At 40.3% G+C, this 15,815-nt stretch overlaps 1 protein-coding gene across 2 annotated transcripts in view; it reads left to right on the top strand.

Moving 5' to 3' along the window:
• Positions 1-15,815, top strand: part of OS9 (OS9 endoplasmic reticulum lectin) — a 38,738-nt gene that overhangs the window by 12,926 nt on the left and 9,997 nt on the right. For both annotated transcript variants that reach the window (XM_063293898.1, XM_063293897.1), the window contains exons 2-9: positions 1,865-2,041; positions 3,184-3,247; positions 4,147-4,223; positions 5,341-5,439; positions 6,229-6,430; positions 7,260-7,370; positions 13,133-13,245; positions 14,736-14,778. In XM_063293898.1, coding sequence (XP_063149968.1) covers positions 1,865-2,041; positions 3,184-3,247; positions 4,147-4,223; positions 5,341-5,439; positions 6,229-6,430; positions 7,260-7,370; positions 13,133-13,245; positions 14,736-14,778 — 886 coding nt within the window. The remainder of the gene's footprint in view (positions 1-1,864; positions 2,042-3,183; positions 3,248-4,146; positions 4,224-5,340; positions 5,440-6,228; positions 6,431-7,259; positions 7,371-13,132; positions 13,246-14,735; positions 14,779-15,815) is intronic.

Genomic DNA, 15,815 nt, shown 5'->3' with positions numbered 1-15,815 from the left:
TTATGAAAATGGATTGGGGAAAACTGGGTTTGGAGAGATTCTGTCCTTTTACAGAATTTCGTCCATAGCCCCCTTGCTGTCTGATGCCCTTTCATGTGAATAAGGAGGCTTTGATAAATACATACTATACAACTTCCCAAGCCCAATTCCTACCCATCCCACCACCCGAAATATCATTTAAATAACAGATTATCTTTTTTCACCTTAAAAAAAACCTCTAGCCGGGTTTCAGTTCATACCTACTTCTATTCTTTGCTGCCACAGAGTACTCCTGAAATGAGGACACAGTGCATACAGTATACACTTTTTGCCTACGTCTGTTTTTTCTTTAGCAACTAGTGGTTGATCCTACCACTTGTGGTTTTCTTTCCTTCAGTGGTAGACTGAGCTAACTCTCTCTTAGAATATTGAATAGGCACTCGACTTAGTGTATATAAAAGCTGAGAGGTTCCGGGGCGTTGCTGCAGTTAGAATCCCGTAACTTAATTCTTGGTTTAATCATCAAACTGAAATAAATCCAGATTGGCTGTTGTGGTACTGTTCATTCAGAAAGCGCATGAGACCCTTTTCCTAACCTAATTTGCTTGATGAATTGGAATGCTGGAAACTGTTTTACAGCATTGTGTTACTAACCTATGCAATGAAGATAGCAGAACACTTTTTAAAAATGGACTGTAGCAGAATAGTTAAGCCCATCGGTCAAATGCTGGAGGTCTCAAATCATCTCTCCCAGAAGCCCCCTGGGATTTTCACACTTTGCCCTCACCTCCACTGTTTTGGAGCAATGGCTTCATAGTTGCTGTTGCCACCGTCTGTCCTGCAGGGAGTGTCTCACCTGGCATCCACCCTCTATCTGCAGTGTGTCTGAGAAACAGGGCTCTCACAACAGTTTTCACTTTAAATATTAAACATGGTACTGGTCTGTTTCATAATGAGAGTTACAAATTAATGTTACTAATTACAAGATCCTACAGAGGGAAATATCTTTTCCAGAAACCAGTTTGAAATACTAATAAAAAGAATTCCCTAACATATGGGGGATATAGAAGATTAGATTTAGCGCAACATAGAAAATAAATCAAACCTAACCCAGTATTCTTAGCTGAATATACATAATGTATTTCTGCAAGACTTCCTGAAGCAAAATGATCCTACTTCAGGGTTCCTGGATTGTGTCAACTTCTGGGGAGTTCCAGGTTTTCCAGGTTTCCTTAGAGGTTGTTGGGGAGATGGAAGCCCCCATTCTTTACCCCAGACTCTCCAGGGTTCTGCCTCTGCTTTTCCTAATGTAATCCAAATTGCTTTCTTTTAACAGTGGGTGGTGCTGACTATCCATTACCTGTTTGCCTGGATGTGGATTGCATGTTGCAGTCCTTAGCCTGCAATCTGGCATGCAAACTGTATTCACAATATTCACATTCGTTAATTTTGTGAAATGAAAACTGACAGAAAGAAATAGCTTGGTGCAAGTATTTGAACCTAGCAGTCCATCGAATGGAAATGTTTCTGGAGCCTTTGCCACAGGATTTGGAAAGGATGATGTCTGTTTTTTTCCCCCACAATTCTCACAGTGGGTCTCCCCTTGCCAGAGAAATAATATCAGAACTTCCAAGAGCAAGCAGATGAGCAGAATGAAGACAAATAAATGCACTGAGGGGAAAAATACCCAAGAGGGAGCAGATTACAGGGTAACCTTTTATAGATTTGTGGTATAACTTTTAAAGGGCCTGAAAAAACCAAAATTACAAAATTTCCCTCACCAAGTCCCACTCCTTCTGTGCCTTTAACACTTGCTACCCTCACCCTCTTATTACCTATAACTAATTCTCAGCAATATCCACCTGTCTTTTTTATTCCTCTTCAGAGTGAGGCAACTGATGTAGTGACCATCTCTTCCAAATACAAGCAGAAGTATGAGTGCCGACTACCAGCTGCCGCAGTGAAAATCCATCAAGACAAAGAGGAGGATCCACAGAGTTACACTGGGCTTGGGATCTCAGAACTGCTGAAACCAATGGAAGCGGCTCCATGCCTTATTAAAGTAACTTCAGGCTGGGTTTGAAAATAAGGGGGCATTGGGAGACTTAGGCACAAACAAAAAAACATGGAGAACATTTACTGAATGGCTTTGTTAAGGGTTCTGCTTTCTCATATCTACCCTGGAGATCAGGGATAATTTTGTGAGTCTGATTTAGTACCTAATGACATAGAAAATGAGTTCATCTTAGTAGAAGCTGTCTTTATTCTTAATCACATTTCAATAATGTGAAATGCTTTTACAGTTCTTATTTCTTCAATTTCCTCCAAATCTTTGGAAATAAATCTTTGATGCCCTTTTTTTTAATTGCTGGAGGAATTGGCTGTTCAAATCAAAAGTTATTTGCCAAAGGGCACCCAGTGAATCTGTGCTGGGACCATATATTTGTTTTTCAGCATCCAAACTCAACAATAACTGGCTTCATACATCATGGAAATTTATGCAGCTTATTTGGCCTTGGTAAGCATGTTGTTGAAATGCACCCTTGCATCTTATTCAGTAAACCATAGCTTAGTGTGAAACCAGCCACTTCTTCCTTTATGCCATACTGATACATACTTCTTTTTTAACCGTTGTTCCCAACCAAGAGATTAGATTGTCTTTGCTTGTTATTAAACAGAATTGATCTTTTTGATTCTTCCTTGTAACAGTAATAGTGCCTGAAAAAAAGGATGCCTAGAGAACTGTTGCTACCAGAAGTCATAATATTTAAATAAGCTGATGCTCAGCTTTACCTGTTTTAAAATTGCCCTTCCCCATTATTCAGATGAAGGTTGAATATGCCAGTGGAATCTTAATGCCAAACCAAAACCTCACGGCCATAACTTCCTTCCCATTTCTCCTCTTCCAAGCAGAGCTTGATTTTTTAATTCTACAAATATCTAAAATCTTTTAGCTAGATTCAGTGCATTATACGCTCACCCTATTTGTTTGCGTGGCCTGATGTTTTCTGACTGCAGAGTTTGGTGATGCTGCTGCTTTAGGACAGTTTTTCCTAAACCTGATCAGGGGCTGAGTGTTATGGGAGTTGAAGTGAAAACATCAAGAAGGCATCAGGTTTCTGACCTTTGTTTTTAGGTGAATTCTGATTTCAGAGGGTTCTTGTTTCAATCCATTTGATCTTTACCTTCTCCCTTTTCTCTTAGACTAAGGACTGGTGGACATACGAATTCTGCTACGGGAAACACATCCAGCAATACCACACAGAAGGTACTGATTTTCTTCTTTATTGCATGTGTGGCTGAAGTGTAAGGAATTGGTGGTCCAAACTGAAAAATCTAAAATCCATAACTTTATTAGGCTACATTATTAGAATATTGTGTATGGTTTCAAGGACTCTTTACCAGGCAAGATGTTTACTTTAATAAAAGAGAAAAAAGAAAGTAAGGGAAGAAAGAATGAGGCTGCTGTTCAAGCCATGTCTATACTAAGCCGCAGTTGTAGGCGACATGTGGGTGTTGTCTGTGTATGTGTAAACAAAGTCTTATTAATTGCAGAGGTAATTGATGGAATCCAGGACTCTCTCAAGCTTGCTTGAATGAAGATATATGCAAACAATTGTGCCTCCATGTATGTTTCTGGAATCTTAAAATCCCATTGTGTAGTTAAACAAGCTTCCCTCCTTTAGCAAAAACTTAGGGTTTTTGGAAAAAGAAATTTATTGCAGGATCTCTGTGTTTTGCCTAAGTTTGGAAATATGTATTGCCTAATCATGGATTTTAAGTTTCTAGAAATGGGGAGACCAACAATCGATCAGGATCTTTTGGGAGGGTGCTGGGTGCAGCCTAATAGCATCTATGATGAGATCTAATTTGAATGCTTGCCAATTTGCAGTCTTGGTGGTGGTGGTGGAATTACACAGTCTGTTTGGCATGTTCTCATTTTTGCCTCAGAATGCAGAACTGAAACTTCTCGTTTAATGTTATGTTTCTTAATTAAGGATCTCAGACTTGATACACACATAAATAGTTTTTAAGGTACCACAAAACTGTTTGTTTCGCTGCTGCAAACTAACATGCCTACCATTGGAGCTGGGGTGGGGGAATCTCTCTTGAGATTCTAGCTTTCAGTTTGCTTATTGACACTGTATCTCCTCTTGTGTTTCCCAGAATCTGAAATCAAAGGTGATATTCTTTATCTTGGGTATTACCAGTCTGCATTTGATTGGGACAATGAAACAGCAAAGGTGGGTGTTTTCTGTGGCTTTGATTCCCCATGGTCTTGAAGGGATATTCCTGAGATTAGAATATCAGCCCAGCCAGAGTTCAGAAACACATTAAACCTCCTGTCCCACTATCCACAGTGCTGGAATTAAGTTAGAGACATTTTACTTCACTTTTTCTTAGGTCTCCCTTTCTCTCCCCATCTGCCAGTGTTAAGTGCCTTGATACCAAAGATTGATCTACTGCAGAGTAGCACAACATGGCCTAGGGGCCATTAAATGCTCTGAGTTTCTATAATGTATGTCCCTGAATGAAGCAGGGGATTGAACTCAAGTGTTCAAAATGACTCTTTCCAATTTAGTGGTTCTGTACATATATGGACTTCGTTGTTCTCTGTGTACTTAAATGGACATGTTTTATGGTATTTGAAATGGCATTTTTATTTTAAACAGCTTATTTAAAATCGGTAAAACATAAGGTGCTTTTATAGCTTGCCTGATACTAAATTGTTTTGTTTCTATATTGTTAAATGCCTTAAGAGTTGCAATCTTGGAAGGAGACCAAGAAATATATAATATAAAATAAAGGATTGAAATCTCCTGTTGTAGGGTTTGGATTGTGGAGTCCAGATATGTTCTTTGTTTAATTTTTCTTCTATGGGACTGCTGGCTTGGAGGATTGTTAGGTTTCTTATTGGTTTCTGCCTCACGATAGAGTTTGGGGCCAAAGGTTTCCTTCACTGAAGGATCTGCAACAAAATGGGCAGGGAACTCTCCAGGGCTTGATGTGTTACTCCAAGAATTGCCTCACTATGCCTTCTAGCTTGTTGCATCATGAGGAACCCCCAGTGAATCTGTCCTTCCCCTCCCTTCCCTCTCCATATAGTTTAATGATAATTATCTTTGCATAAATCCAGGGTGACCACAAGAAAAATCTCTGCATTTTACTAGAGGTAAATTGCAAGAATTCTTGGAGTACGTCATCTTTGTTTCTAAGTCTGGCTCTAAACAGTTTTATAATTCACAGCTGGGGAGGGGAGGGGGATGCCATTAGTTTGAAGCAAATAACTTCTAAGCTATGAACCCAGAAATGTTGCCTGAAAGTTCTCTGGTTTTGCCCCACTTGTCACCCCAACTGCAGGCATCAAAGCAACACAGGTTGAAGCGGTATCACAGTCAGACCTATGTCAATGGATCCAAGTGTAACCTGAATGGGAAGCCCAGGGAGACTGAAGTCAGGGTAAGAAGAAAGGGAACTCAGTTCACTGAATTGGGCAGAAAGTATGGAAGGTGAAGGCTATATTCATGTTGTCAGAGCAGTATTCCCTCTTAAGGAGCTGTATAAAGCTACCAATATCTATAAGACAGACTTGAGAGGACTTAGGTTGGCAGGGTGGTAGCATAAGACTCTGCTCATTCTTTGCCCCTACATTTCCTGCAAAGGAAAGTGTAGTACTAGAGGAAGACCCCTAGTCATATGGTTGGCATGATAGACGTTTGATTGCTTGCTTGACTGATTGACTAATTTTTGTTCAGTGGTGGTCTTATCATCTCATCACCTACCTTTCCTCTTAGAGCCCTTCTTTCATTTGTGGTTCTGCATCTCAAAAAAAACACGAATTTAGTGGGCTACTAAACTAGTGGTTGATCTAGGCTGAACTTCTAACCAGCACTGAATCTCCCTTTTACCCTTTCGGAGGGATTTCAGTTCCTTGCCTGCTGTTTTCAAAATAAGATAACCCAACTAGTCTTTCCTTTGTTTCTGTTTCCCCCAATTCATGAAAGCAATCTTGGGATAGCTTTCATGCCATAGCTCCATGATAAGAGCATGCAAACTTTAAATGGAGAATGGGTCCAAAATGGATTCCAGAGCATCCTCTGGGAGAAGGCTGGGAAAGGTTGATGCTTGAACCCATACAAACATGCTGCCTGTCAGAGTCATGTGGAATAGAAGACAGCAGACTACAATGCCCCAATGGGTTGGACTCTCATAAACAGCATCACTGGCTTTTCCTTACCTTGATTCCAGTTTTTATGTGAGGAAGGTTCAGGAGACTACATCGCCCGTGTTGATGAGCCCCAGTCCTGTTCCTATGTGCTGACAATCCATACCACCCGCATCTGCCACCACCCGTTTCTGCGGCCGCCATCCACAGCCACCCCTCAGACCATCCGTTGTCACCCAGCCCTGAACCCTGCTGAATATGAGGAATATTTCAAGGCCCAAGTATGTAAGTATATCCTGTTAGAGTAGAGGCGGAAGGCCCTTCCTTGCCTCCTTTAGCCAGGGTGGAAACTTAAGGCTCATATGTTGTTCCCTGGGTTGCCCTAGAAATTGGGATATAGGACCACTCAGCTTCATTACACCCAAAACTATTGATGTCAGGGCTAAAAGAAAAGAAGAAGATAGTCTTCCTATCTCATTTCCTGTGGATGATAGGATGGAGTGATGAGGCAATATAGGGAAGTGAGAGCAGGGTGCAAAGAGCGGGTTACAAATTTCCCCTGAGCCATGAAGTCACTGAGTGATCCAGATTTGCAGATTAGCCTAGTGTAACCATTAGGTTAGATGCATGTTTGTGAGGCGTGTTTAGTGGTGTTGGGGGAAGGTTTGTATATCTCCCTTTGGAGGGAAACATGAGATAGAATAAGTCTATGCTCTTCTGCAGAACGCCCTGTACCCACATGACATTCAAGAGAACAGAATTCATAGAACTCCAGGGCATGTGATAGCCATTATGCTTAGATGTACTGAATGGCCACCTTGTGAAACCAGGGTGAATAGTCTGGGTCTGAGGACCATGGGGTGGGGTGGGGGGACTGTCCATTTGAATGGCCCCTCAGTCACTGCTGCTGCTTCTCAGGCTTTCCTTTAGTTCTGATTAGATTGTAAACAGAGGGCTGTACCCGATGCAATATGTGCAACTGTCAGAGAATTTACTAGTAATTCCTTTGGAGAAGAGCTTGCACTTGATGTTACGATGATGATCTGTTCATTGATCAGACATCTTCATGGGAGGTAGAGTTGTACAGGTTATCTAATACCTTAAATTGCTGCAGCTGATACCAAGCGCAAAGTGGAAGAAATTTCCGAAGAGCTGAAGACTCTAGACACGCAGCTGTGGACTGAGCAAGGTGCCCGCACTGCTACTCAGGATTCCAGTGGAAATGGTAAGCTACTCTCACCTGTCCCTAACTTGGGGCCCCCACATTTCCCATCAGCCCTAGCACGGTCAGGGCGATATTATTTAGAATATCTGGAGGGCACTAGATTGGGGAATGCTAAATCAGACTCTCAAACTAATCACTGAAATTAATTAACATAGTTGGTTTCCAGTGCCAAATTCTGTCTAGGATGGCAGCGATTTGTACATGTAGATAGAATAGGGAATAGACAAAAATACCAACATCATAAACAAATTCATAATGGAGGGTTTTATTTTTATTTTTAAGGGATTCCCAAAGAACAGTGATTTCCATAGTCCCTTAAGGCTCTCTGGATGAGAAGAGAGAAATAGGGGCATGACTTGGTTGCCTTCTTGATTGTATGTAAACAACAACAAAAGCTCTAAAAAAAGAACATGGGTGGCCTCCCAGGTCTAAGTGAGAGGAACATAGCATTGGGAACTTATCATTGAATAATACAATAGAAATACTTAAAAACAGCAGTAGGGTAAACATAACATACATACCCATGTGCCATATACATAGATGCACTTGTCTCCTAGGTTTTAAAAGGTCCAGGCAAAAAAAAAACCCAACCCTAAACCTCAAGCTTGGGAAGGTTATTGCAGTTGGGATGCTGCAGCAAGGAAGACATTCTTCCTTGTCATCACCCAGCTCATCTCAGAAAATAAAGGGATGGGAAGAAGATTTCTAGGGCTAATCTTAACATTTTGGAAGCTTACTGCAGATGGAAGCTGAATGTCAGATATTCCAGGGCCGTGCTGTTTAGGACTTTTGAAATTAAGAGCCAGCACTCCAAATTGTGCTTAGAAATGGGTTTGAAAGCTGAACAGTTGTTTTAGAGGAGGGGTGATGTGAGTAATAAGTCCCAGTTACTATAAAATACAGCACATTATTAATTGAAGTTTCTAAATACCTTCAAAGCAGTCTTGCCAAAATGTCATGTTGATCCTGATCATAAAAGTGACTTTTAAAATCCTCTTACAGCTCGGGTTTCAGAATATCTAAAGGGCCACCATCTCCCACTGAAGCTGTGTTCATACCTGCAATCCAGGTGCAGATGCACTGCATTGGGAAGATAGACTGGGTCTGCTCCATGTTGGCCCTCTGACTGTGGAATACCCTTGCCAGAACCATTTATCTGGCATATATTGTCAGTAGTTTCTGCATGGTAGGTTGAAGAAGAATCCAAAGATCTTCTTCCACAAACAGAAAAAATGAAGGGAAAATAAGGAAATTCATAGGAAAACGGGTGTTCTGGGGTTTTCTGTAATGATTGCCTATCCTAAAACACCATCAGACTCATGAACAGGTTCACAAAGATATTGTAATGGTTGCCCACCCCAAACACTCAGACTCACAAGAAGTGGCTTAAATGAAATCTGATTTATTGGGGGAATTATGGCAAATACAGAGAAAGCTGAGAATGAGAAAAAGCGCGCGAAAATACAAACTAAATCCCCTTGCTTGAGGAGCAACCCCTCCCTCGCCTGGCCATAGCAACCGCCCCTTCCCAGGTGGTAGAAACCGTTAGCCTCAGCCTGGGAAAGCAACCTTGAATCCATGATCTAACCCAAACACATTCCAATACAGCAGCCAAGAGATAACACCTCAGTCAGTAAAGTGGAATTAGCCACCCGCTCTTGAGAGTAACCCCCTCCACGGAAATGGCATACGAGGCGTTATGATGTACCAGGCACATTGAAACGGTGAACATGACAGATATCTGATTTATTAAAGAATAGTATGCAGGATCACAAAGAAAGCCGAGAATGGAAAAAGCGCGCCAAATGCAAACTAAAAAACCCTCGGTGCAAATGAGATCCCTCCCCCTGTAGAATCTTCCCAAGTTCACAATCCCAGGTGCTCCTAACGGCTTCTGATGGTCCGCAGGAAAAGTCCTTGAGCAGAACACATAACCCAAACACATTCCATTGAAATGAACACAGATACAGAGCTTGGCACAAGGTTTCACAGCAGCTCCCTCCCAACAGAAACGCGCGTCAGCGCCATGGCATGTGAAATGTTACGATGTACAGTGCACATTGAAACAGTGAACATGACATTTTCCTCCTGAAGTTTTGGGGCTTCTATTCCGCCTGAGCCTTCACATCTTTAGGCTGAAGCTATTTTAGTTGCCTGAACTTTTAATGAGTTGTGACAGTGGCTTCCATTTTGATTTTTTTTTCTACTGTGTTTTCTATTTTTAGATGATTACTTCTTTTATTAAAAAGGATGTTTAAATGGTGGACTTTATGTTAACAAATGGCAGGGCAAATGGAGGTACTTATAAAGAAGCCAGGCAATCTTAATTTGAAGAGTGCTTTTCTGTTTATGAGCAACCTCAGCTATTAGTCCCCCATCGGGGGAGATGGGTGGTGATATAAATTTAATAAATAAATAATAAATAAATATTAGCTAACATACAGTTTCCATTTTGGCCTGAAATTTCAGTTTGGGTATTCCCTCCCTCCCTCCCTCCCTCTTTCTGTCTCCCAGCTTAGTCATAACTCTGGGCCATTTACAGAAACACAACTAAATACAACCTCAAAACTGTTACCCACAGAAGCATCCAACCTTCTCAGCACCCAGTACCTCCTCATACCAGACAGCTTCCATCAATTTGCAGAAATCTCGAAGATAGGGTGCCCAGTGAATCTCTGGGCAAGATGTTCCAGAGCATGAGGGCCACCACCAAGAAGGACTCCTTTTGAGGCCATGCCACCTTGAGTTCTCGAAGGGACTTTCTACAACAAAGATATACATAAATCAGTATCAGTCTCTTACTCCAATTCATATTGTAGTAGACATTATTTCTATAAAGGATTTAGATTCTCATTATTACATTCCCTTCTAAAACAAGATTACCCTCCCAATTAAAGAAAAACGTATAAAACCCTTCCAACATAATCTGGAACCTAATACAGTAACAAACACTGTCCTTCTTCACTATCATTTGCTCCTATCTGCCAACTAAACTGACATTATCCAAAAATACAAGAATTCTCCAAACAGCATAAACATTTATCTAAACCCTTAAAAAACCCTCCTGATAGCCACATTTAAACAATAACCTAAGCATTTACCAAAAATGTAGGAATTTTCAAAACAGCATAAGCATTTGTCCAAACCTTTGAGAAACCATCCTGATAAACACATTTAGACAATTACCCCACTTCAAAGTAAACCAGGGTATTTACATATCTCAGTACTGTATGCAGAGCTTTCTTCTTGTCAATTTCAAATTCTACAACCTGTTTTAAAAAGCCCAAATATTCATCCAAAATCTTCCAGCCTCTAGAAGTTAATTCTCTTTCTTGATCATGGTGTGGTGGCAACACAGTATTCCTGTCTTCAACCTTCGACAACTCAATTTTCCTTTGACTATTTTAACGTAAGTCACCAATTCTCATCTTTTTCTTTGGAGAAACCACTTTACTCTTTAAGTAGTTTTCAGCCATATCAGTTTCTCTTGGTTCTTTGACAATTTGGACTCCACAAATTCTGAGAAATGCTCCAAGACTTGAATAACAGCATTGTGGAGATCTTTAAATATCAAATTAATTTCCTCCATATTTCTTAACAGTAAGCGAGATTGTGGCGCCCTCTAGTGCCTCAGGAAGGTAAAGTCATTAACGCTGTGACTGAATACTCTCTCCAGCCTTTTTATCTCCGGTGTGGCCATTCAGGAAAATAAAAAGTAATAACAAACAGCATTCCCACGGGAAAGTGAAAGCAAATAGATCAGAACTCCAATCCGCAGATTCATTGAAGAAGAGAAAGTTTTATATTCCTCAAAAATCACTTTGATAAAAAAAGGAATAAAAAAAACCAAAATTCTTTAAATCTCAATTTAACAAATAATATATAAAAAGCCAAATTGCCAAATTAATAATTTTCAAAAATAATGAAAGTCACCAAGAGATTCCACATTTCTTTATTGTAGAAAGCCTCTCTTTGGTAAAATTTAAACAAGAATACTTAGTGCTGTAGAAATGAGGTGGGTAGCTTTAAGGTCCGTTTTTGGCTTCAGAGCAGCTTGGGAAAAAGATGATGGCCCCGTCTCCCAGCTGATCGCTTACCAGTTGATTGCAAAACGCCATTTTGCGGTCTTCTGGCTCTGGACCAGCTGTCCGGAGAACACACACTTCTGGGCTCCAAGGAAACCTGCCTGAGCCCAAGAAAAAAACCCGGTCTGACAGGTCAGTCTGCAGACAGTGGGGAAAAAACAGCTCAAGCCACCATTGGTCCCCACTGGAAGTCACAACCTCCTAACAATCCTTGATGATGTGGTAACTACCTGAATAAAAATGGATTTGCACCTTGGCTCTGAGCTATCCAGTAGTGGGGGGGAAATACCTTGGGCATAGGAAACAGTATAAAAATTCATTAAATAATAAATACAAAAGAGTATTTGAACTATAGATCTCATGATGATATTATTGTAAACCACCCAGAGTCGCTCTTTGAGATAGGCGGTAACTAAATTCAGGATGGATGGGTGGGTGGGTGGGTAGATAGATAGATAAAGAAAGAGAAAGAAAGAAAGAAAGAAAAAAAGAAAGAAGGTCAGTAAAACAGATCAGTGTAAGGCCATGAAGAAATCAACCAGCTATTTTTATAACTGGTAAATCCCTAGCCAGGATTTATCTTGGTATTGAAATAAAGCTCAGTTACTGACCTGATTTCTGGAAGAAGATCAGTCCATAACCAGAGTGACTCACAGAGTGTCTCTCTCACTCTTCAATGCTTTTTTTTTTAAAAAAGTAAGAATCTTCCAGGTATAACTTAGAGTGCTTTTGATTGTAGAATAATCTCAGATTCAAGTGGGTAAATTAAAATTTCCTAACTCAGCAATGACCAGGAGAGGGCAAGGTCTATAATGTTTACCCATTTAAATGCAAATTTCATCACTGCTCTGTAGCATTTCATTATAAATCTCTCAGTACTCTGTCTTTATACCTTGATTCTAATTTAGGGAGAGAGGAGCAGTGACTTTGCAACTGAAGCTAAGCGTAACTAGTTCCTTGCTCTGAGAAAAATTAACATTTTTGCCTTATGGGCTAAGTTAATGCCTTCTGTTTAAGCCCACAATCCTTATGTGTGATACTGCCAAAAAAATCAAACCCTAAAATGGCTGAACTAGATAATAAAAATTCTGCATCAAAAAGTGACTGTAAAAACTATTTGCATGGGCATGTGCTGGCTTAGATCACCTTTTTTCTCATTTTTGCTAGTTACATGGGATGGGCATAGGACTTGGAAGATTCTGCTCACTACATCCCTCCTGGGGCTTCTCAGAATTTGTTGAACTTCTTGTATAGCATCTTGGGTGGGAAAAGGTTAATCCTAAAGAGCAAGTCTCCCAGAACTCTGATTAGTAAGATTTATTACAAAGAAGCTTAAAGTAGCCACACAAACAAACATTCTGGCAAATACTCTACTTTCAAATGAGAAACCTTCTATGGGCAAATGAAGGTGGCAAGGTCCTAGTTCATTTTTCCATGCTCATTTTAACTCTTTCTACTAGATTTCTTATCAGTGTGAGAACCAGCTCTCAAACAATTCCTCTGAGCCCCCTTCTTTGTAAACGCAGGGACTAGAAACCTCTAAATAGGACATGAGGTTCTCTGCATGCTGTCATCTTGGCCTACAAATGCCTGGCCCAAGGGTGCTACAGAGATGCTCTTGCTTGGCTCAGATATTTCCCTCTCATTTGATGCTCTCTGCTTTGCTTCCTTGATCAGTGGCTCCAGTCCCTTCTCCTCCTCTTGAGAGTGAAGCTGGGGATGATTCTGATTTCTTGGAGAGGGTCCTGCATGGAGATGGGAAAGCAGCCCAGATGCCAGACCAAACAAAGGTAACCTCCTATCACCATATCTCAGCTTAAATGATTCAAAAACTATTGACGTTAAGGATGGATTCCTATTTCAAAACTGATCCTGCTTCCTTTTGGATTGTGAGATATTCTTGTGCTGCAGCAAGATGGTCTTGCCTTTATTTTGCACATCTTTCTCATAGCATCTGATTTGTTTATACTCAGTGATTTATTTTAATTTAATTTTGTATGCATTTGCGTCCTGCCTTTTCAGAATATTTTCTGATGATTGAATGTAGGTAAAATGAATTTATTTATTTTACTTGATACTTACACTTACTGTAAACATAGTAAGAAGGCAGCTAAAATCAGTGTAAAAATCTTCCTTAAGCATTACATTTAAACAGCTGTTAAAAGCAACAAAGACTAAAAATATCAGAGCTAAAACTACTTAAAGTGCCACCAGCAAGAGAAGTGCAGGAAATTAAAAGGAGAAATGAAAGATTGTTGATGCTGAAAAAATAACAGAGCACGTTTCCGGCAAATAGGAGTCAAAATAGGAGTCGGTGGGGGCAAATTTAATTATAAGAAGCCTTCCTGACTAAAAGTCCTATAAAGTGCATTTAAAAATTAAAAATTTAAAGCTTGCCACATATCAAGGGAGGAGGGAATTCCATTATCTAGATGCTATAGAAAAAGTTCTTTTTCGTTACTCAGTTATTTTTATTTTTAAAAAGAGAAGGCAAATAATACAGCCTTTGAAGATTTTAAAAGCCAGGAAATTTCTGTGGTTAAAGATCATCCCGTACAATGATCCTATTGAGGAAGAGCAACCTTACCTAAAGAAAAGTGCAAGTAGAGATTCCTAGGCTTGTAATAGTGTGGTTAGGAATTAGCCACCGTGGTACATGCACAGAACAGCCTCAACGCATACCAAAAAAACAGTACAGGTAGTCCTCGCTTAATGACCCCAATTGGGACCAGAATTTCAGTTGCTAAGTGAAGCATCATTAAGTGAATCTGACCCAATTTTACGACCTTTTTTGCAGCAGTTGTTAAGTGAATCACCACAGGGGTTAAGTGAACCATCTGGTCATTAAGTGAATCACACAGTTCTCCATTGATTTTGCTTGCCAGAAGCCAGCTAGGAAGGTCAAAAATGGCGATCACGTGACACTGTGACTGTCATAAATGCAAACTGGTTGCCAAGTGTCCAAATCACTATCATGTGACCGTGGCGAATGCTGCGAGGGTCGTAAGTGTTAGAACCAGTTGTAAGTTGTTTTTTTCAGCACCGTCATAAGTCCAAACCATCACTAAATGAATGGTTGTTAAGTGAGGACTACCTGTATGTTGGGCTGAGTACATCAGTTAGGAATGGAAGAATTACCCAGATCACAAATCCATCTGGCAGAATGAATGGCAAAGCTCAAAGATGTGCCACTCGGAAATCCCACCCCGTTCATCTCTGCGGCAGTGTTTTTTATATGCAGCACGTAAAACAGAGCCATTTCTCTTTTCTCCTTTTGCAGGAGGAAGAACCAGGCATGAAGACAACAGACAGTCACCTAGCAGGTAACTGTTAGATCAAAAAGTGCTTTGTGGTTGGATCTAGGGCAGTGTTTCTCAATCTTGGCAACTTTAAGATGGATGGACTTCAACTCCCAGAGTTCCCCAGCCAGCATGCTGGCTGGGAAGTCCACCCATCTTAAAGTTGCCAAGGTTAAGAAAAACTGCTCTGTAGAGTACAATCTGAACAGATGCCATGGAAGTGAGATGAGCCAAGAGAACACTTGGGACTTCAGTGTACCCTCTCTGTTTCTCAGCAGGAACTGACAATCAGGAAATTTGAATGCTTTCCACTTCCAGTTCTCATATAAAGCATTTATGTTTTTAACTGCCTCTAAGGGGGCTAACTGCCCACTCAGCAGCAACATTTAATCTTTTTTTCAGGTATTTTAATTGTTAAAATAGTAAAATACAAAGGAAAAAGAAGTCTGCATTAGCTAGTGACACTAGACAACAGAACAAACCAAAGAGAAGCAACAATTAAGCATAATTAAAAAAGTTATAGGAAAACTTTCTGGTAACGCATTCTCCACTTCCTTTCCATTTGTTTCTGCAACCGCTAACCACAACTTAGACATTTATACTTTTAACTGAACATTGAAGATTATTGCTAGCATCTACTTAAGTCCTTTAGTTCGTTATTTTTTATTGGGCTCATAACTTATTTCCTAAAAACCGCATTCCAAATGTCTAAATATGCCCTGCTGTATAATGTGTAGTACATAAGGGAGGCATTTTTGCTTCAATTTGGTTAGCCTGGTATTATAGATATGTAGGTATGTAGTTTTGCTGCATATTCTCTCATTATTATAGGGATAGGAAACCATGAGGCAAATACAGCATGCAGAGTGTCAGTGGATAGGACAAGTGAACCACGTTGCTCTGCACAAAGAAAGGGAACCTGTGGAAGCATCTGGTTAGCAGATGTAAATTATGCTTGGTGCAATGAAGGAACCCTAATGAAGAGGTAGGGTTCTGCATCTGTCTGCAGACCCAGAATAAATTATACAAATGGATATGTGCAAACCTGCATACAGTTGACA

Source organism: Candoia aspera, chromosome 2, assembly GCF_035149785.1.
Source record: "Candoia aspera isolate rCanAsp1 chromosome 2, rCanAsp1.hap2, whole genome shotgun sequence".
Classification (NCBI taxonomy): domain Eukaryota; kingdom Metazoa; phylum Chordata; class Lepidosauria; order Squamata; family Boidae; genus Candoia; species Candoia aspera.
Note: the sequence above shows the minus strand (reverse complement) of the source record. Positions and strands in the feature narration are given on the sequence as shown.